The 21,337-nt window shown below is 50.2% G+C and overlaps 1 protein-coding gene across 2 annotated transcripts in view; it reads left to right on the forward strand.

Moving 5' to 3' along the window:
- Positions 1-4,693: 4,693 nt before the first annotated feature.
- TNIK (TRAF2 and NCK interacting kinase) overlaps positions 4,694-21,337 on the forward strand; it is a 162,485-nt gene continuing 145,841 nt past the window's right edge. For both annotated transcript variants that reach the window (XM_086618726.1, XM_086618727.1), the window contains exon 1: positions 4,694-4,756. In XM_086618726.1, the coding sequence (XP_086474852.1) occupies positions 4,700-4,756 (57 nt within the window). In that variant the 5' untranslated portion in view covers positions 4,694-4,699. The remainder of the gene's footprint in view (positions 4,757-21,337) is intronic.

Consider the following 21,337-nt stretch of genomic DNA (forward strand, 5'->3'; position numbering starts at 1 on the left):
TACACCGTTGGTGTGGCGTGTTCCCAAACAGCGACATGGGAACGTATTGCTGAAATCAACAACGCGTTAGGCCTCCAGTGCCATAGCCAGGCTGATGGGAGACCAACACAGGCATCGATGCCAGCTCGCATCTGCTAGGGAGGCGCACGTGTTATTACCTACAATTCTGCTTTACCTAAAATTTGCAACTTTATATTTAAATTTTAATATTCCAGTAAATAATACAGCTGCACTTCAAAGGGTGTGGGCGCTTGCTACCCTGGAAAAGCCTCCTTTAACTCATGCAAGGCAGATAGCTGGTCTCATCTACATAAACCAGTGGAGGGCACGGCAAGCAGTCCTGCTTCTTTTAGCACCTCGCTGGCCTTGCTGAGGGAAGGCTTCCAGGCTGTTGTCCCCTTGGCGGCTTTGGCCCATGGTGGCAGCCCTCAGGAGAAGACAAATGCAACTGCAGTGGAAGGGGCATAGAAAAAAACCCTGTGCTGATTCTCAGTGCCAAATATTTTGGGGAAGGACTGCAGCTTGGAGAGGTGTTGTGAGCGGGTTAAACTCTGGGAGTTGTACCATCCACCGTCTCTTTCTCTGCAGTGCCCGAAGACTTGGCTATTTAAACGCACCGTGCTGGTCTCTGGGTAGGAATCTGTGGAGGTAGGGTTTTTTTCAAAAAGCCTTTGCTGATTTTCCATTTGCTCCCCCATTGCAGTGATTACAGGGTTTTGGAGGTGAACAATGCTTAAGTGAGGGACCAATTAACTATTTACCGAGTTGGGTTTTTCATATATAGCTATAGGAATAATCCCGGCAGCAGGGTTCACACACATAGTCCTGCTCAGCTCCAAGGATGCAATGGAAAAACCCTTCTCCCTCAAAAGGAGCCCATATCAGCAGAAGGACAAGCAATCAGTAAGTGATAACGAATCAGTTAAAGTGCATTTGAGAAGATCAATAGATGCAGGTTAAGGTCACATGTAGCCATTAGGTTCTGAGTGTCTTTTAACACGGCTGCATGTTATCATGTTAGCCTAAAACCCAATTATTATGCATTTAACAGAGTATTAATTTTTCAGCATCCTCCCTTCAGTTTGGGCAGCGTCCTTTAACTACTGCATTACATGGGTAGTCGCTGGGGTAAACCAGCCTGGACTTAAGGAACCAGAAAAATTACACTGACACCAGCCATGAGGCCAAGCAGTCACAGAATTATTTGGAACAAGTGACCCACATGTGCTGGAGGAATAAAACATGTTTCGGGGCCCAAAATAGAGTCCAATCCTGCCTTCCTGTTTGCTTCATTCCTTTTCTTGCTCATCTTTTGGAGAACGATCTGAAGCCTGAAGCACCTGAAGCTCCTGCTAACCAGACAAGGCCTTATGTGTCATTTGGATTTACTCATTCTACATGTACCCCCTCATGATATAATTAACAGTGGTGGCACTGTTAGATAATTAAATCTAGTTTTACGCAGAGGTCAAACGACCTGGATAGTTTATATGTGAGCCGATGCCCTTCGATGAATAAATCAAAAATACTGACCCTGACGTTAGCCCCCCACAGCCAACAGCTGAGCTGTGGTTCATTAAGGTGCTTGTTGCTCACCGGGGCTGACCACAGCTGGGGGCTGCCACTCTACAGAAAAAACCCAACATTGTCACATTTCTCCACTTTCTGAAAGGGGATGAAACAGCAAAAATGACGAAAAGACGTCCGCTGTTTCCGCGGCAGCAGAAGTGGCAGGTATGGAGCCGATGAGAGATGCAGAGGGCTGAGCTAGGAGGGGTTGTGCTCTTCTTCCATGGCTCTTGCTTCATGAACGATGGGATGTGGCAGCTTAATGCCTTCGTTCAGCTCGGCAGCTCCCTGCCCACGCTGCAGCTCACATATAGCTCATGCCAGCGCTGCGACACAGCCAAGCTGGCTGGAGAACGGGGCACCGTGCGGTGAGAGGGACCACAGCGAGACACAGCGGGGTCCTGCCACCGTTCCCAGGTGGGCCCTGCCAGGTGGAAACACAATTTCATGCTGAACTGACTCACAGCAAAATATTTTGGGCCAATTCAACTGCATGCTCTGTTTCAGGTCACAGTGACTCCAGCTGCAAGATTTTGTTTAGATGCTTGTGGCAGAAAAACAGTATACAGAGAGACACAGAAATACACCTCCTTGTAAATAAAAGGAAAGTAACCTCTCAGAAACTTTGTATTCTACAGAAGAAGCTTTCTGCAGAAAGTGACTGCCCAGCTCTAGCTGTGGATGTCCTCCTGCAGCCTGGCTGGGCACCGGTACAGCCAGCACAGCAGCCCCGACATCTCAGGCGGTCACTGCACACGTCTCCCTGCTGAGACCCCTTCTTTCTCTGGATCAGCCTGGAAACGACAACCCTCATTGGGATTTTCCTTTCACCTCCCCCTATCGCTTTATGCATTTCTTACGGCAGTGATTACAGAGGGGTCCTCTACATTTTTACCATCTCAATAGACAGTGGATAGATTGCAATTAAATCGCAGCTTAGCATGGGACTTCACGTTCATGCTGAGGTGCAGGGCAACCCATCTATTTACAGAGTTGGACATAACGTTATTTATTTTTTAAAATCCTTATGTGTTTCATGAATAATCCCGCGGATTCTTGGATGGAAAGCACATTAGAGCCAGCCAGCGTCCTCTCTCATCCTGTTTGTTCTTCCCTTCTCTCCCTGAGAACAATGAAAGCAGGAGGAAGTCTCGCATTGGTTTGTTACTAGTTTCCAGGCAGTTTTGCTTCCAGCTTCACAACTATGAGCAAAACATTGCAATACCTTGGTTAGAACAGACACAGACAACGTCTGGTTTAAAAAAAAACCCCAGCACCACCAAAGATTGGCGAGGGTGCTCACAGGCAACGAGACGGTCTCTGGCGTTTATTTTATTGAGTTTAGCATTTTGATCAAATTTTGAGGACTAATGACTACAAGAGGTTATTGAGGAGTGCCGATTTGTGGCTCGAGAAAAGGGGATCAATCCAGGCAGGCTGCCATCGCTGCGGGCGCTGTGCAGCCCTGCGTGCCTCACCCACAGCAGGCGACGTCCGCTACCTGCCACTTCAGCAGTTCATTACCAAGAAAAAAAAATAATAAATCACATTCTGCTGCGCCCTCACAGCCCTGCAAGCCAAAACGCCGACGCTGCCGCTCCTGGCCCCTACCAGCCCTGCCGCAATCAGGATTAATAACGCTAATAAGCCTTCGATGCAGTCCCTCTGCTGCGGGCTATCTAGCGAGCAGAGGGTGGAGGCACCAGCGGCACCGACTTCTGCAACCGCATCGGTGGATCCTGTTGCTCCTGGGGTGGTTCAGCAGCTCTTGTTTGTCCCTCTGTCCCCTCCCAGCCCAGCCCAGCCAGGCTGCACCTTCATCCCCAGCTGCAGCACGCAGCTGCCCCATGACCGCATGATTGTTTGTAATACAATTTGGGTTGGGTTTTTTTTTCTGAAGCACATCTTCAACCAGAAAGCATAAGAAAATCCCATCCGCCTGCCAATTGACTCATGTGTGTAGGGTTTCCACTTCCCAGATCTGCATATCTTAAGCTCCTGACACGAGTTGATGTTGTAAGTACAGCTTCCATACGGTTCTCTCAAAGGCAACAGATTTTTTTATACGTATATATTTATACATGGCACCTGGTTTGGCAGAAACCACATCCGAAAAAGGGAAATAAGGAAGACAGTAAAAACTGAATCTACCTAGCTATCGCTGGCTTTGGATAATTGGGCTTTGGCCAATTCCAATGACAGTATAACTCTTACTCTTGACAGCATAACAGCATGGGGGTCCACAGGGCTAGGATGGCTCCTGATCGCGGAGGGAACTGGTCACAAACCCAAATCGGACACCCAGATCTAGCTGGAGAAGGGTTTCTTGACCAGGGCACCCCGTGGCGCACGAAGCAGACGGACGGCTGCTCCTTTCGCACCAAGCAAGACCGGGCCCTAGCGCTTCCGCACACCCCAGCCCGGCAGAATTTGGGTTCGGCACCTGGAATTTGTCACCTTTTCCCACCAGGTTTGACGGGGACAACTGCCCCAGCGCTGAGCGAGGGACTCAGGCCTGGATCGTCACGGGGGTCGATGCACTAAATAAACCCGTTTTGCGGGGCACCAGGGCTGGAAGCCGGCAGGACACACGGAACGGTTCTCCCCGGCGTTATCCTCGGTCCGGATCAACCGGAGGGTCCCGAGGCGCTCCCGCAGCCCCAAACCCCGCCGCTCCCTGGCCCCCTCACCCCGCCGGCCGGAGACCCCCTGCGGACGCGCCGGCGGAGCGCACCGCGGCAGGGCGGGGGCCTCCACACCGCCCTCCGGGAGGGGCCGCTCGGCGCGGCCGCGGGGCTCTGCCCGCCCCCTGCCCGCCCCCGCCCCGCGCCGCGGCCGCCCCCTCCCCGCGCCGTGACAGACAGCTCCGGCGGCGCGCTCGGCCGGGGAGGCGGCGATGCGATGCGGCGCCGCCGCCGCCATCCCGGCGCAGCCCGCGGCGTGCCCTGCCTGCCGGCAGCCCGCGGCCGCCCCTAGCCGCGCTGCAGGCGGAGGGGGCAGGGGCGGCGGCGGCGGCTTCTCCTTCCCGGCGCTCCCGCATGAGGAGGAGAGGCGTTAAATAGCGCCAGCGCCGCGGCGGCCGCCACTGCCCGCTCGGTGGCGGCGGGGCCGCCTGGCCGGCGGCGGAAACATGGCGAGCGACTCCCCGGCGCGGAGCCTGGACGAGATCGACCTCTCGGCGCTGCGGGTGAGGCGCGCCGCCGAGTCGGGGGGGATGCGGGAGGGAGCGCCCCCCCCCCCCCCCCCAATCCATCCATCTCCCGTAGCGGCTGGGGGGGGGGGAGGGGGAGGGAGGGCTGTGTGTGTGCGCGCGGGTGTATGTGCGGCTGCACGTATGTAAATACCGGGATATAAGCGTGTGCGCGTGCATGTGCATGCACACAGCCTTGTGTACGTATATATCTATACACATGTGTGCCTGCGTGCATGGATGTGTGCGCACAGCCATGTACGGGCGCGCGTACGCAGGTGTGTGTGTGCACACACGCACACGGGAGCGTGTGTACGCGTGTGCGTACGGTACGGCCGGGGGGTGCGCGGCTGCGGCTGCCCGCCCCGGCCGCTGCCCGTCCCCTCCGGCGGGGCCCGCCGGGCATCGGCCGTGCCCGGGGCGGACGGGGTGGTGGTGCGGGGCCGGTACCCTGCAGCCGGCGCTTGGGGTGGGGGCACCGCGGAGCCCTCCGTTCGGCGGCGGGGCTGGGCAGTGCCTGCGCTCCGCTCGCACGCCGCGCAACACGCATGCACAGACGGGCACACGGACCGCGGGGCCGGGCAGCTCCGGGATGCGGGAGCGGGGCTGCTCCCCAGACCCAGCTTTTCCACAGCGGCACGGACCCCGTAGCCTTTCCATCCATCTCCCGCTGTGCCCCTTCGCTCTGTCTCTTTTCCCCCCCGCCTTGAAAATAGAGCTCGTCGTGTACCCTTGAAATGTCGGGCTCGTCAGACGTGTCAGCCTCTGCGTAGGCTGTGGCCTGATGTGTGTGTGTCCGTCCCCCCTCCAGTCAATTTTTCCTGTAACTTTCTTCCTTTTCATCCTTTTGGCCCTAAGAACAGCTGGTTGATACCGAGCGTGGGGAGTCGTTTAAAGAAGCAGTGTTTATAGGGGTGGCAGCAGCGAGGCTGCTTCTCTCAACCTGCTGGCAGCGATAAATAAAATTAAGCAGAATTCGCTGAAGGCTTGCACAAGTGTATTTTTAGAAATATTATTTGCTTCAGTGCAAGGAAAAAAAAAAGAAGTCTATCTTTATTCACTTGCCCTACTTTCTTCCTGGTGAGTTTCTGGTTGATTAGTAGTGTAAATGATTGCTCAGCAATACGCAGTGTAGACGAGATTGGAGCAGGGGAATCATCCAATTTAAAAACAGACCTGGAGCTCTTGTTTACCGTCTTAGGTGGGAAGTGCATTGGGAGAGAGGTCGCTGAAGCAGGTGGAGTTAATCCAGAAAAGCAGTATCGTTTGGGTGAGGAAGGAGGCCCTCTCCTTCTCCCCCACCCCATGAAAATCAGATCAGTTTTTTTATTTTTTAACATCTGCTTTCGGAAGTTTATTCAAACTAGGGCACCGTTTCTTTTGAAAACTGTATCCACACATGCTTAGTTTTTTTCTGTGTTTGTGGCTTTTTAATAGCGATGCGCACCGAGTACAGTCAGGGTTTTGTTTTCGCCTTAGAGGGAAATGTGTGATCCCTCCCTCCCCCTGGGACCCATTGGCAGCGCCTGGTCTGCAGGCAGAGCGGTGTTGGGGTAACCGGAGACAAGGGGACCTGAAACCCTGATGGATGGTGGGTAGTTGGGAATGCAAAGCCGTGTCCCCCTTCCCAGCTGTGTCCCCCTTCCCAGCTGTGGATGCTCCGGCAGGACCCAGGCAGCACGGTGCTCTTTCCGCTTGGACCTCTGCCCCCTCTCAAGGAGAGAGACCTGCTATGGCTATAAATGATGAGAGATTTGTTGGTTTTGAGTGAGACAAGAATAGGAGCTTAATTTGCTGAGGAATAGATGATCTTCTAAACTAAGCTTTTCTTGCACTTGGAATAATTGTTAAAGGTCATAAATTCAGCAGATAGGACAAGAAGTGTGAATCATTCCACAGGGTCTGAATCAGAAATCAATAGTAAATTTGCTGCCTGAGCACAAAACACGGCAGAGAGGAGTAATTCCCCAAGCCTGGCAAAATTTCATTTATTAGAAAAGAAGTATCACGTTGCTGCGGGTTTGTGGATGAGTCTGGATGGAGGAGCCGTTGCTCTTGTGCCTATGTGTTCGAAGGGGTGAGGGACGGCTGTGTGAAACGCTGGTGGCAGGTAGTGACTCAAAATCTGGCAGAGGGGATGATTTGCTCCCAGCAGTGGGGAAAGGAAACACTCGGGCCGCTTATCTCCAAGTTTGAGTCACTGAAATGTTCCAGGGGGCTGGGTTTTATAAACAAGCAGCAAATGCATATAAAACAGGTGGACCTTCGACTGCCGGTTCGCCTCATCCTTTGCTTTGGCTTCCCGACTGCTGTCACACGGGAGGAGGGTGGATTTGCGGGATGTGAGCGTGCTGTTCGAGGCTGAGCAGGGCTGGGCACAAGCAGAACGCTGTCATTCACTTCAGCTTGCCTCTGCCTGCTGGCTTACAGGGTAGGATTTGTAGAGCTGGGCTGAAAGGTAACACAGGAGGTAGAAGATTCTTCTGGTTTTGCCACGCTAGAGTTTGTCCTGGCCGTGCAGTCGAGCTCCGCCGCAGCGGTTGCATCTGCTTGACGTGCTGGCGGCTGGGCCTGGAACAAAGCACTGAGGTCTGATTAAAATGCACAGCTTGGTGCATCGAGCGAGCACGCTTGGGGCTCGCTCCTGCCTTCTTCGCGACACGTTTCTCTCCCTCGTTGTGCACCGTGCTCAGTGCCGTGGTACCCAAGTGTCCCCGTGTCGGGGCGGAGGGCTCAGCGTGTAAGGAAGGGCAGGGTGAAGCCCTCTACATCAGAAGGATTCTGAAAGTAGAGATCTTCTGGTGCTAGTGCTGGTAATGAGTATTGTTAATGTTGCAGAAAACTGTAATTTAAAATGATGAGGCCATTGAACAGGTAGTGCTGCATATTATACTGACAAGGGGATAAGATAAACTACATTATAATGTTCTTTTGTACGGGCTGGGAGATATTTTTGCTAGTCCACTCAGCATGTTTAATAGCCGAATGACCTGGCAGTGCTATTAGCAGAATAATGATTAACACGGGGATTCGTACAGGCTGTTGACAGGCGTGTTTGAGAAGCAGATTTTTGCAATAAAAGGAGAATGAGCCCGAGGAGGGATGCAGTGGACGCAGTGGGCCGTGCTCTCTGGCGCTAAATGCACAGCTGATCCCAACAGGAGAGCAAGCGGAAGGATGGGGCTGGGTTTTGGGTTTTTTTCCACCCTTTTTTTTTGTCTCTGCGAATGCAAGAGCCTGTCATCTTTCGCTGAAGGCAGTGGCCTTGATCCTTCTAAAATATTCAGGTCAATAGCTTTTCCTCTGCTGCATCCGTCTGCGGGGACGGGCCTCTGGCTGATGTACCGGCAGTGACAGTGGCCTCTTCTGTGATAGCTGCCACAGCTGGATGCATTTGGGGTGCTTTGCAAGGTGTGTGGGAGCTGATAAAAGCTCTCTGGGAGGAAAACCTTTCTCAGGGAGCTGATAACCCCCTGGGGTGGGGCTGGCTTGGGGCAAGTGAACCTCCCCGCTCACAGCTGCTCCTTGTCTGCTTGGCCAGGGGCTTGCCTTGGGCTTGGGTCCCAGCTGGAGACTAGGGGCTTGTGAGGCTCACCTGGGTTCTACTGCTTGGCTGAGGGTTTCCTGCAACCCTGGGAATTTAAAAAGAGCCTTTTTGGGGCAGGAGTAATTGTTTTCTTCATGTACCTGGATGTTGCTTTTGTTTTGAACTCGTTAACAAAACCCAAGCTTTTGTTATTTACTTCAGCAAAGTGCTGACCGTGCACTCTCTGGAAACTGGATCCTAAAATCATTAGTTGTTTTGGAAACGCCTGGCCTTTAATGCTCGGGCTTGGAGAGGAGACAGCACAGAATTAAGGAGCCGGTGGGTATTAGCTGTTGCTGGGAAGCATTGGATAAAACCCAAAAATGTCACTACTCTTCCTTTAGCTTTGCTTTGTATAGAACTGAAGTTTCAGTGGCCATTTGTTTGCATTAGTTGATCATTGTCAATGAAGATAAAAGCTCTCGTATGGAAAAAACACAAAACCCAAACAAATATGCTGGCATTGTCCTGTTTCTAGAACTTCATCGGTTATGGCATATTTCAGCTTCATTAAAGATTTAGGAGAAGTTCTAATGGGAGATAAGCGCTGCAAGCCACCACTCAGGAGCATTTTCCTGGCAGTGTTACGTTAATTTTTTTCTTCCAGCACCTTTTAAAAAGCTTGGGCAGCTTATGCAAAGGTCACCTTCTTCCTAAATAGAAACAGGAACAAATTTGACTAGAGATGACTTCTAGAGATTAAAAAAAGACATGAAAAGCTTACTTATTTGTGCTATGTTTTACATGGTATGCTGCCATGCAAAATATGGGACATATCTTCGGCAAATAAATATATATAGCCACAATTCCTGAGGATAGACACTCTCAGGAGTCTTCCGTCAGGGACTTTGTCCTCTTCCAGTGTGATTCAGTGGACGTGTAAGCTATGGACCATGACTGTGTCCATGTACTCTGTATACTTTTGAGCCTTTTTTTAAACCATAAAATCGTGGCAGCACAATACTGGTCTCTGAATCATCCTGAAGGGATGACAGTGTCCAACTCTAAGCCTTTTTTTGTGCATCTTGCTTCCATTCCTTGAGCTGATAGTGGTGCAAACACTTATCTTTTACACATGGGTGCATATTCTTCCATGTGTGCTCATGAAAAGTTACAACAGAAAGAAGTCTGTCTTCTGTCTAATCCTTCTGCATGGTTGATTTCCACCCCCCCCACCCCCCCACCCCCTTTTTGAAGTTGTGCAGCCCAGATGCTGCTCTTCTGCAGTTCTCCGTGTGTCCTTCCGTGCCCGTGCTGTGGTTACTCTTTTTCATCTTTGGAGATCTTCCACAACACAAAAGTGAATGGTGTTTTTAAAGGCATGGAGAGTCTCTGTTCTCACTAGTGTTCCTGTGCTGGTCAGCCATAAGAATTACTAATTTGGAGTGAATTTACAGCAAAATATGTGCTTGAGCGGGTTGACATTTGAGCTCAAGCATTTTGTTGAATCAAGGTGTGAAGCAACAAAGAGTATTTGATTGGTGTGCATATTTAAAATAAAGTGTCTGATTTTTAATCCATGCAAGAAGGAGTAGTTAGAGGCAGCTTTTATCCTTGCTGCACGAAGAGTAGTTTTTATCTGCCAGGCTCTAGTAGATGTAGTGGTACAGTTTGTATGGGGTGAGAGGGGAAATGGTTTCGATTTGATCTGTATGTAAATCTCCAGAAATGAATCACCTAGCTAAGGAGGAGGTGTCCTTGGAAGTCATCATTCACACAGGGCCAGGTCACACGAAAGCTGCTATCACCTCCTGGGCTCAGGCTGCAAGCTGCTCTCTGCAAACCCTTGCCTGACTCCTTCTAATGCACCCCCAGTCTCCTTGCAAGGGTAATTATAGACATCAGCGGGAGTTCTCTGCCTCTGACCTGCAGACCAAGGTCAGGGTATTGATCCCTGTCTCGTTTCTTCATGCCTCAAATATAAATGGGGAGAATCCTGTTAGATTTCCCATGCTTCACCCAGTAAAAAGCTACCAACATGCAAAAGGGTGCACGGTGTGGAGGAACAGCATCAGTAAAAGCTGTTGTGTCTTGGGGTGGAGAGGATGGTGTTGAGGGTTCAGGACCTACCTCCTGAAGGCAGCGTCTCCCCAGGGGTACCTGGGGAGCACACGTGCTGTTTTCGCCTTGCTGCCAGCTGCTGAAGGGACCAGGAGCGTTGCGGGGCGAAGCGCAGACCCAAGGCAGAGCTGTGCTGGGGGTCGGCACCATTCCCTCTCCCGGGGCTTTGGCTGACTCTTCCTCCCTGCCAGCGGTGGTTTTGGCCCCGGCTGCTCTGCAGGTGCCCTGGTCTCCCAGGGGAAGCATAGAGCCTCCATCACATGAGGTTTCCATTTACTGATGCTCAGGCATGTTCTTGTTACCTTTCACGCAGACATTAAAGCTGGCTGCAGGTTGAAAACCACCAGCCTAAGTCATCGATAGCTCCATTAAATGAGGGGTTGTGTCTCCCACTTAGAAAGCCAGTAGCTCTGATTTCCCCCCTGTCCCCTCCTCCTGTCCTCTTTTGTCACTTTGAACTGTGGCTGCACGTTGAAACTGACGGGCTGTCTGCTCTGGGCTCAGGAAAACGGTTTATGTAAGTGAGATCTGATGTTCTGCGAGTAAATCGTTTATGATTTCTAAAGGAGGGTTGTCTAAGGAACACAGTCCTTGGGAAACAGAGACTCCCCCTCCCTGTGTTCCACCTCCACGGTGGTTTCAAGAGGGGCCGAGCATCCCCTTCCCGCAGAGGGACGAGGATGCTCAGCACGTAGGGCCCAGCCCTGGGCTGCTCCTGCAATGGCTTGTTAGCGAAAGCAGAGGAAAAGCCACCAAGGTTGGAAAACACTGATAAGTTTAGTCAGAACTCGGTTATATCTCTCTGCCCGCCCAATTTTATTTTGCAATGGCAAATCAGAAAACCTTCCTCCCCTTTGATCGAGAATGCTGCTTTTCCCTGTTAATTTTCTGCGGTGCTTGCCAGAAGTTCAAGGTTGTGTGTTGGTAGTAAATGATGGATGATTGTAATCAGGTGGGCAGCGCTGGAGTATCCAGATGCGTCTCGGGTAGCTGAGAACCAGCGTTTCCTCCTCCCGTAGGAGGTGAGCAAGCAGCACGTCCTGCCCTCGGCTCAGCTGCCGAGTTATCCCCAGCGCAGCAGAAGGCACACGCTTTGCTCTGCTGCGGATAATCCGACGCTCCTCCGCTACAGAAACCCTATTAAATCTCAACAGCTTTGTGCAAACACCACTCTCTTGCCAGTAAGCAAGACCTGAGCGGTCGATGTGGTCCCGTCCTTCCCACGTAGGTGCCGGGGCTGAGAACAGCCGCGGCCTCTGGCAGCTGCCGTAGCCGCTCCGTTTGTGCAGCGGGTTGTGAGCAGCGAGTTGCTCTTCTGAGTAAAGCCTTAGCAATGCGAGTGTAACATCCTCTGGGTTCTGAGCGCCGTCGCTGCAGCGAGGGTGGGTGGATGTGTGTTTCTGTTCACGTCAGCGCACGTGTGGTTTTCAGCTTCGGAGCGCACGAAACCTTTTGTTACAGTTTTTGCTTCCTCCAGCAATGGCATTTCAGAGCGCAAAATGAAATAAGTTGTTCTGAAAGCAGCCCTTTTTAGAAGCCAAGGATATTGCCTAGGATGTATGTATGTTTATAAACTAACCAAGAATCAAAAATTTAATTTAGGTGGCTGACACTTCCCCCCCTCCTGTTAAAAAAAATTCTCTTTGCTCCTAATTTTGAAGCTCAGCAGGAAAAAGCCAACTGCCAGCTGAGTCATGTGTTCAGGGCCTGACAGAAGTGACTGTTTGGGACCGTGCCCTTAAGCTGCTGGATGGAGACTTTAGGATGCATTGGAGGTGGTGGAGCCTTTGCTGAGGCAGAGATCGCACAGCTTGAATCTAATAAAATGTGTCTAATAACCGCTGTAGCATGCTACACAAATATGAGAGATCAAAGCTTAGGAGGCATTTATTTTCATAATTTGTGGGTCAGATCCTTGCAGGACTAATTGGGTGCTGTTTGATGTCCAGGCAACAATAGAAATCTCCCTGTAAATCAGAATATATTTGCCTTTCCCTTTCTCTTTCGTACTCAAGCATAAAAGCTTAGTGTGATTTTTGAGATAAACTGGCAAAAGCGAAGGTGCAGATCTCCTCCCTGCCTCACTGCCATCTTTCTTGGATGTATTGCACTGTGTTCCATATAGCTGATATAGCGTCCAAAACAACTGCAGTTACTCGGTAGCTGGTGGTCCTTCTAATGTTGGGGCTTCAGGAATACTAAGCCTGCTGATTGTTGCCTACTGTGCTTCTGCTCCCCGAAGCATGAACCCAGATGAAACCAGAGAACGAGCTTTGATGGTCCAGTTTGTAGGATGTCTCCAGTTGTGGCTCACTGGTTGTGATACCCAGGTGGTATCTCAGCTTTGCGGGTGGTTGCCCCTAAAACGCAGCAAGTCAGATGTGCTGTGTGCTTTGTGGGAGCACTTAGAAAATTCTTATATATTAATATATATAAATATTAAAACCATAAATATATGAATATGTAAAATGGATATAAAAATATGTAAAAATAATAGATATACACAACATGTATATGAAAACACATTTAAAAATAAGTGTGGATCTAACTGTTCCCTCTTGAGTGGAGTAGGGCAGCATGGTGGGCTAGTGTGGCCATGAACAAGCACAGCCTGTGTCCCTGTACCTGGCACATAGACCTTCTTCAAAACACAGCCCAAAATTTTCCAACCCACTCATTTCTATGGGAGATGTTGAATTAGCCACAGACCTCTTATCACATGTGAAACCTGGCTGGAAAGGAAGAGGGACTGCCCTTAAACTTGTGGGTTTTGTGTTACATCCTCCCACTGTATACTCACAGTAACTGTTCATGGGGGGCTTCTCTCGTGTGTCTGCAGATGCCACCGTTTTAGGAGGAAAGAAAGATGGGCATGCAAGGAAATTGTTCTTGGAGCGAAACCAGAGGCCAAGGCAACAAAATTAAAAGGGCTTTAAATGCATTTTCTGGCTCTGCAGACAGGTCGTCTTCGCTGCAATAAGTCTTGAGGCTTTATGTATTGATTAGCTTCAGTAAATAGTGTGATGGCTCTGCTCTTCCTGGTGCTGTTCTGTGGGGATCGGTGTCTTAGTATGGCTGAAGAGGCTGTAACAGCTAAATGGGATTCCAGTAGGGAGAGCAGTTTACAAATGCTCTCCGAAGTGAACCGTGCAGCCAGCGTGGCTGTGTTTGACTGCTATAAATATAATTACGGAGTGCTCCACTGGTGACTGGGCTGGTGACGGCTGTGTTTTCTGATGGGCAAAACCCCTGTTCCTCGAGCCAAGTGCCCTGCGGTGGCTGGGCCCTGCCCTGGCAGGGGTGCTGTCTTCTCCTGGGTCACTGTTTGGCAGTGGGAACGTTGTGTGTGAGGTGAGTGAAGGGAGCAGGAACGGAGCGAAGAGGCTGGAGTCATGCTGAGATGGGCTGCTTGGCTAGAAAATGGTTGAAAATGCCTCCTGTTCTACCTGCCTTGCTCACGGCTTGTAATAGCTTCTTCAAGATTCATGTGCTGCTGGGCATAGTCCAGGATGATTTTGTTTGTTGGGCTTTGCCTCTGCTCTCGAGGCAATGACATGGTCTGGTAGCCTGAAGGTGGTTGTGTTTGAGCACTTGGCAAGCCTCAGATCCTTGGAAAACCATCGTGGGAAAGTATGAACAGAGCAGGAAGGTGGCAGGGACAGCAGCTTGTTGTCCCTGTGGAGGAGCAGTGGGAGGAGGGATGGAGAGCTGCTTGCTTTAGGTACTAGATGCCGTAGCTGGAAACCCATCCACAAGACTTCCCGTTGGCCTGCCCAGGCTTTGTGACAACTGCACCGCAGTGGAAGAGCTCTTCCAGAGGCAGTTTGGGCCATGAGGTGAAACCCCAGGTTGCTCTGGAGACGGTGGATGGAAAGATAGGATGGAGCAGAAGTAAAATTAGCATATCAATATACCTTTAATTCAACTTGAAGGAAATAATTGAAGACTAGCTGTCGCTTGCGATGATGACCTCTGCCAAGATGACTCATGCTGCAATATAATATGAGTCACTTGTTAATGATGGCCTGTTAAGGAGAAAGTGCCAAATCCTGGTAACTTCTTCATTGTGTGATATAAAAGCCAGGATGAAGAAGAGTGTTCAGGATATTGTTGCCTAAAAATAGCTGATACTTAAGAGCACCTTTACTTGACTCTGGGGGACTCTAGCATGAAAAGGCAAGGTCCTGAGCAGAAATGTTCCTTCTTTGGCCTTGGTTTGACAGAGCCACGCAACACACTTTGTACCGCTCCTCCCCAGCCTTCTGTGTTGACGTGATGTTGCCCAAGGGTGGGGACCCTGATAGCTCTCCTTCCTGCCTGATGGCTCAGCTGGCTGAAGGACAAGTGCGCACTGGTGGGAGGGAGGTGGTAGGTGCCAAGTTGTGTAGTGAGTGTGGAACACCGTGACCTCCTTTGCGAAGGCTGCCCGGCAAGGGCTTAGCATGGGGTGGGAGGTCTTTGGGGGCAGCCTGGCTGGTGGGAGAGTGGGAAGGTAGGGATGAGATCCTCCATGGGAAGGTCCCTGGGGTGCCACTGGTGGGGAGCCCTGGGCTGGAGACGTGCGGTTAGGAGCCTGGGGGAGAGGGAAGTGAAGAGCTAACAGTCTGTGGCTCTGTTGTCCCGTGCAGTGAGGGCTTCACCAGGTACAACCTTTCCGTGAGCTCCTCGCTTCCAATGTCTGCCAAATGGGTGCAGGATGAGAAGTTTTTTATGGCTACAAGGAACCTGTGGTGCTCCTGTAGCAACTGGCTTGAGCGCTCACTTGTTAATCATCTACTAGCTATCTTACATGCTTCCTTGTGTTGAGCCAGTGTTTTTCCTCAATAAATGAGGTTTTGCAATCCACAGAAGAAAGCAAGAGTTTGGTATGAAGGTGCTTGTGACCAGGGCAGGAGCTTGTGAAGAAGCGATAGGTGGACTAGCTCCTGGGCTCAGCACCCCAGGCACACTCTTCTCTGCCCTTTCATGCAGCAGAGGGGCAAGAGGAAGAGAGGCACCTTGCCCTTGAGAAAGGGCTTCTAGCTTGTCGAAAGCCTGGTGATGTTATGTGAAGTCATAAAATCCTGTGAAGTCCTGACACCAGAAGTTAACTTGAGAGGGGAATATTTTTTTCCTAGATCTCATAATTGTAGAGAAGCATGGAAAAAAAGGCCTTCCTAAAAGATGATAATCCAAAGGGCAAATAGAAGACTCCAAGTAGTTTATTGAAAATTCAGAAGAGAAAATGGCAATAAATATGTGAGGCCTTGCCTTCTTTCTTCCCTGAGCAACACACAACAGCCAGAGATCCCTGGGCTGCTTCTGCCATGCTTTCATTTTCTGGGTGAGAAGCTGTCTACCTTCACTGTCCCTCACCTCTGCTGCCTGCTCCAAGGTGTATCTTGCCCTCTGGACCTTGGCTGTTTACAATCCGGATCAGACTACTAGATCTTGCTGCCTTATGTAGCACTGGTGTGGTCCTCTAGGAGATAGGAGGGTGGTGGTGAATGGCTGTGGAGGAAGGTTGAGGCTGTGGAGATGAGAAAGGGTGGATCTGAAGGAGGAAAGCTTCGCACCCAGGTGCTTCTGTCAAGGCAATCTGGAGCAACCAAAGGACATTGAATGTTTGAGTGTTTGCGTTACAGAAAATTGGTGTGCGGTACCTTAGGAATAGATCTCTCTGAGGGATGGAGGAATAAGTCTTCCTGGAAAGAAACTGCCAGCACAGTGGGACCTAAATCTTCTACGCATCTTCATTTTACTTTGCTCCTTTGATAATCATCATCCTCTTTTTTAGCGAGTTCCCACGGTTAGAGTAGTGGTCCTGCTGCTGCGGAAGCTCTGGGGAGCTCTCATTGTGCCTCTCTTGCCATCCATGTCAGCTTCAGCACCAGAGAGGACTTAATAGTAAGGAGGGTTTTTGCTCTTTGGTACAGCAAACCAGTGCTGTTGGTTTTCACTAAGCAACTGGATCCTGGATGCGAGCTCCTCCTGGGTGATCTCCAGGCTGGCCCTTAGACCTGGGGGTGCTCCGAGAGGACCACGAGTGGGGTTGCTGTGTTGGAGTAGAGTGCTACAGGCTGAAGGATGGCCAGGCTGCCTCTGCGTCACATCTTACATGTTGTTCAAGCCTGGGATGGCCAAATGTCCTTTACATGGAGACTTGTGCGTCCAAGGTGTATGAGCTGACCTCCTCTGAGAAGCAGGTGGAATAAAGGCATTACACTTGGGAATAGGCAAAGGCTTTATCACGTGGTTCAAAGGGAGGGACACTTTGTAGGAGAGCAGACCATAACCCCCAAAACACGAAGTGTTGTCGTTGACGAGGGAGATGGGGCGTGAGTTCAAAGCTGGAGTTGCTTTCTCAAGACCCTTTCACAATCAGCTGTGGTTTTGCCTTTGCTGGTTGACGTGACCTCTTCCGTGCTGCTGGTGTAAAGCCAAGTGCCTGCACAGAGGAACCGTCCTCGAGAGAAGATGCAAGAGCCCTGCTCATTATCAGAAACGAGTAAAACTGCTCCAAGCTAATCTGGCTGCCTAAAAATAGAAGTGGTAGTAGGGGGAGGGACTGTCTTCTGTGTTCGTTTGCCCTTGATTTTCCTGACATTTTGCTGCTCTATATTGTGTGTCTTGTAGGGGAGACCGTGTGTCCTGGTCACACTGGAGCAGTTGACGAGAGCGCGTGCTCGTGTCAAAAACCATCGGGGAGGAAGGCTGAGAACCTCGTTCAGGGTTTAGCACTTAACTCGCAAAGTGCAGTTGTTCAGGTTTACTTCCTCGTTCCCGTGCTCCTCGTGGGTTCACGGCCTCTCCCTTGGTGTGATCTCACAGCCTCCCTGGGGCAGGTCTGAAGTGACTGATGGGGAGGTGCTGGGGTGGGATGGATCCCTGGGGCAGGTCAGAAGCAGCGGTGTGGCTGATGGGGAGGTGGTGGGGTGGGATGGGTCGCCGGTGCCGTGAGGCAGTGGGAGCAGGGGACATCCTTCATGCCCGCACTCACCAGTCATGCCTCAGTTGAAGGTTGCAGGATCTACTTTGCAGTTAAAGGAAAAAAAAAAAAATCACTTGTGAGACTTAATTACTGTGTTATTGTTATTCAGCATTTAAACCCCAAGTTTCATAACCACCTTGTGATATCAGCATTTATATTCTTTTGTCAGTATTATGCAAGCAGATCACCTTGTGATCATGAAGTACTGAAATGTGCTTTCTAATGCTCACCCTCTGTTTCTCAATGAGTCCATAAAACCGCTTCTGCTTTCCATTAATTATGGAACAATAGGACATTTTTCTCTTCTCTTCTCTTTTTAAAACAGCTGAGCCTTTTTTTTTTTTAATTTTTTCTTCTAGTACTTGGGCCAGCTGCTCCTCTGAGACCTTTTTGTTCCGTGTAGCCAGACCAGAGTGGACACGCCTTCTGTCCTTCACTGCTCTGACTTTTGCCACTCAGGTGGAACCAGGAGGTTTGTGGACCCATCTTAGGAGCAAAGGTCTTGCTGTAGTGGAGCAGTCCCAGCTGATGCTGGTGTGGTCCATGCAATCTACCTGCAAGGTTAGCTGAGGCAATTGGGGAAAGATGGGAGCAGGTCCAGATGGGGTAACTCCTTCCTCCTCAAAAGAGCTAAAATATTACCTTGCTTGTTGAAATTCCGTTGTTTTCCAACTGGAAGTTTCTGTTTACCACCAGAGGAAGCCCTTTCTGCACCCCACCAGAAGTGCTTGGAGTGCCCCCCACCCCCAAAGGCTGCATTGCTGGGGCAAAGCAGAGCAGGAACCATGCTGTGAGCGAAGCCCGAGGAGCTGGGCTCTGGTCTGATTGGTGGGAGCGTCTGTGCTGGGTCTGGATTTTCCCCGCCTCCACATCCAGTCTTTGTAGGGCAGAAAGAGCAGACTTCTATATTTTCTTCTCATCAGTCCCATTCTGCCACTTGGTGACATCCAGAGCAGGGGTAGGAAGGGGAAGGTTATTCTGTTTTGCGGTGGTGTTGCCTGTTGAGTGATTCTGCAGGTGACTAGCTAGAGGTGATGGGATCTCTGGGTACTCTAGTGAAAGAATCTGGCATGATTTCCTTGACATATAGATACCTGGAGCTTCATCTCTTCTCTGAGCTTTCTCAAGAAGAAAGAAATTGTTGGGTTTTTTCTTCCTTGGAAAGAATTACAGTTTCTCTCTGAGCACAGATGTGGAGTGCAACGTGATTCAGTTCGCCAGAGTACACTGCAGAGGATACGTGTCTCCAGGCGCTATGGCCAGCACTGCTTCACCGTTCTTTCATATTTTGCTTTCCATATGCATATGGAGGTGTGTTAACTCTTGTCAGATGCTAACGAAGAGTTTTTAGATAAGATTCCCTGTGAGGAAAGGAATGCTAGGATAGTCTCATAGCAGGAAAAACCAAGGTGAGGAGGGGTCAAGCGTCTTCTCTAGGTTCTATTACAAGCGATGCAACCCTGGCAGAGTTGAGAGTAGAAGTCAAACCCTTTGGCCTCTCATCCTGTGCTGTAGCCATTAAGCTATGCTCTCCTAAGATTAGATAATGTGTTTTTTGGTGTCTGCAAGACTTGATGAGCGAATTCCTTTGATTAAATGCTTTTCTTGTGTACTTGCCAGCACAACGTGAGGTTTGGGACGTTAGGGAAGGGAAATAACTTGCAGGTGTTAATTTTCAGGAGGGAGATCAGATGGAGAGATACTACCCAACAGGTCAGAGTTCTTGGAAGGACTCAGTGGTAAGGATCGCATCTTTCATCCCTGTTTTAGAGTAAGTGATGTGGAGAAGCGAAGGTGTGACATAGTTTCAATATCACTGAACAATCTGGATCTCTGGCAACAGTGAGAGGTGGTGCTGGAGACTGTTTGGGTCCCGGGATAGGTGCTAATGTTAACAGGGTTAACTTTACACCAGAATGTTGGGGTTCTCGATGGATCTAGTTGCAGAACTCTGTATTTTATGACAGCGTGAATTGCAGTAGCGCAGTACTCGGTGTCACCCCGACCAAAAACTCCATCCTGGCTTCAGAGCGTTTACCATGTGGGGAAACACCAATAGCTCAGCTGGTTTCCCAGCATGATGAAATATTCCTTTCCAATACGTCAAGTCTTCAGACAAGGAAAGGATTACGAGGGCATCTTGGTCGTGTAGAAATTAGTCTTCCTCACCGTAGCCTGGGGCTGTAAGGTGGACCGGAGCTCAGCTGGGCACGCACCGCAGTTGCTTACAATAAAACTGCTGCAGCTGCCGTCCCCTCTGAACAGGAGAGACGGTGATGGGCCAGCCGACTCTGCTAGGTGGGATGAGGTGATGCTGTCTGCTGGGTGCCGCAGGCAGCTCTCTGAGGATTTAGGGTGGCCGGGCAGAGTTTGTTCTGCTGTGTGTTTTGCTTTCTGAGACAGCGCGTTGTTGCTGAAACTCGCATGGATTTGATTTCTATTATGAGCACCCTTATCTGCTTCTGCAGCCATTAGCTCTTCGTCTCGCCCACGTGGGGAGCTGTAAGTTACTTCATCCGATAAGGCTTTTCTTATCAGCTCTGACGTTTATTGTGTAGAATTCAAATTACTTGAGGAACTATGAAAAAGGAGAGGGAGCCTGGAAATTACAGCTGAGAAGTTGTGTTCCTCTTCCCTGTGCAGTCCAGCGAGATGTAGATGGAAAGTACGAGGCTCTCCAAGCGTCGAGCTGAGGCAGAGTTCTTGGTCATGTGTCATGATGTCTAGAAAGAGGCACATGTCCTGATATTTCTTCTCCTTTCCTTCCTTACTTTGTGCTGCGTCATCAAAACGCTCCTTTTGGCCTTTTCAACTCATCAGCCTGCTTGTGAAATATTCCGAAAAAGCTTGGGCTGAGTTTGCATCTCTGTCAGTGGGTTGCATCCTTTCGGAGTGGCTTTGATGTTGCTTATTCCATGCTGAGTAATTTACACTCCTCTCACATGAGCAGCAGCTTCAATGGATGTGCCGCCCTCTGAGAGTCTGGCCCTTGCGAGCTCTCAGTTTCTCCTAATGGTAAGCGTGTATTAAAGCTGCTTATCTGCGTCTAGTGCTTTTTTAGAGTCATTAACACCTCTGCAAAGAAAGTGTAAGACTCTAGTAAGTCAGCTGGTGGCACTTCGCAAGGGTTTGAATGGTTACCCGAACACGAGGAACTGAGAGCTGGTCTTCCCGTGCTGGTGGGGGTGCTCTGGAGGGGTGCTGGTGGTGGCTGCAGTACTTGCGGGTGGGGGTCCGGTGTTCCCATGCCTGGTGGGGATCACCACTGGCCGGGGGTCAGAGCTCCCTTCTGGGTGTGAGATCTGGCACTTCAAGTTTTTATTGTTGGTTGTTTTTTTTTGTTTGCTTGTTTTTTGTTTCCCCTCCCCGTGATTCTCGAGGGGTTGGAAATGTCCATCTGGCCACGTTTGCTGTATCTAGTTTAATGGCACGTTTCAAGAGATGTTAGTGATTTTCTTTGAAAGGATCTGTGCTGTTCTGGTACCTTTACAAGGAGACACTGATGTTCAAGAGTGATCTCACCATGAAGCTGGCTTTGTTCTTCACCTTGAACGTTGTCCTGTGCAGCAGCAGTGCCAAGGTGGTTTGATCTTCGTGCCACCAAGAGGTCCCACTCTTGCTCTCGTTGCTTGGTCTGTTGTGCCGGTTGAGCTCTGCACTGAATAATGGGAAATTACCATGACTAATGTTATGCTGGTAGAAAAACTAATAGAGGTGAATAATAGCACAAGATACATGGAAATCAACATTTTTCTCCTTGGAGGCTGTAGATGTAATCCACTTAATATTCTGTGGAACACCAGATTAATTTTCTTCAGCATAATATATGTGAGGGCTTTTCTTTTTAGTTTGCTGGCAGAGGCATCGCTGTGTTGGTAGAGCTGAGGGCAGGGGATTAGGAGGGGGGGGAAGGATGCTGACCCAACTTCCAGAGGATTCAGGAACAGTGAAATCTGACTGG

The sequence above is a fragment of the Tauraco erythrolophus genome, chromosome 11 (assembly GCF_009769465.1).
Source record: "Tauraco erythrolophus isolate bTauEry1 chromosome 11, bTauEry1.pri, whole genome shotgun sequence".
Taxonomy (NCBI): Eukaryota; Metazoa; Chordata; class Aves; order Musophagiformes; family Musophagidae; genus Tauraco; species Tauraco erythrolophus.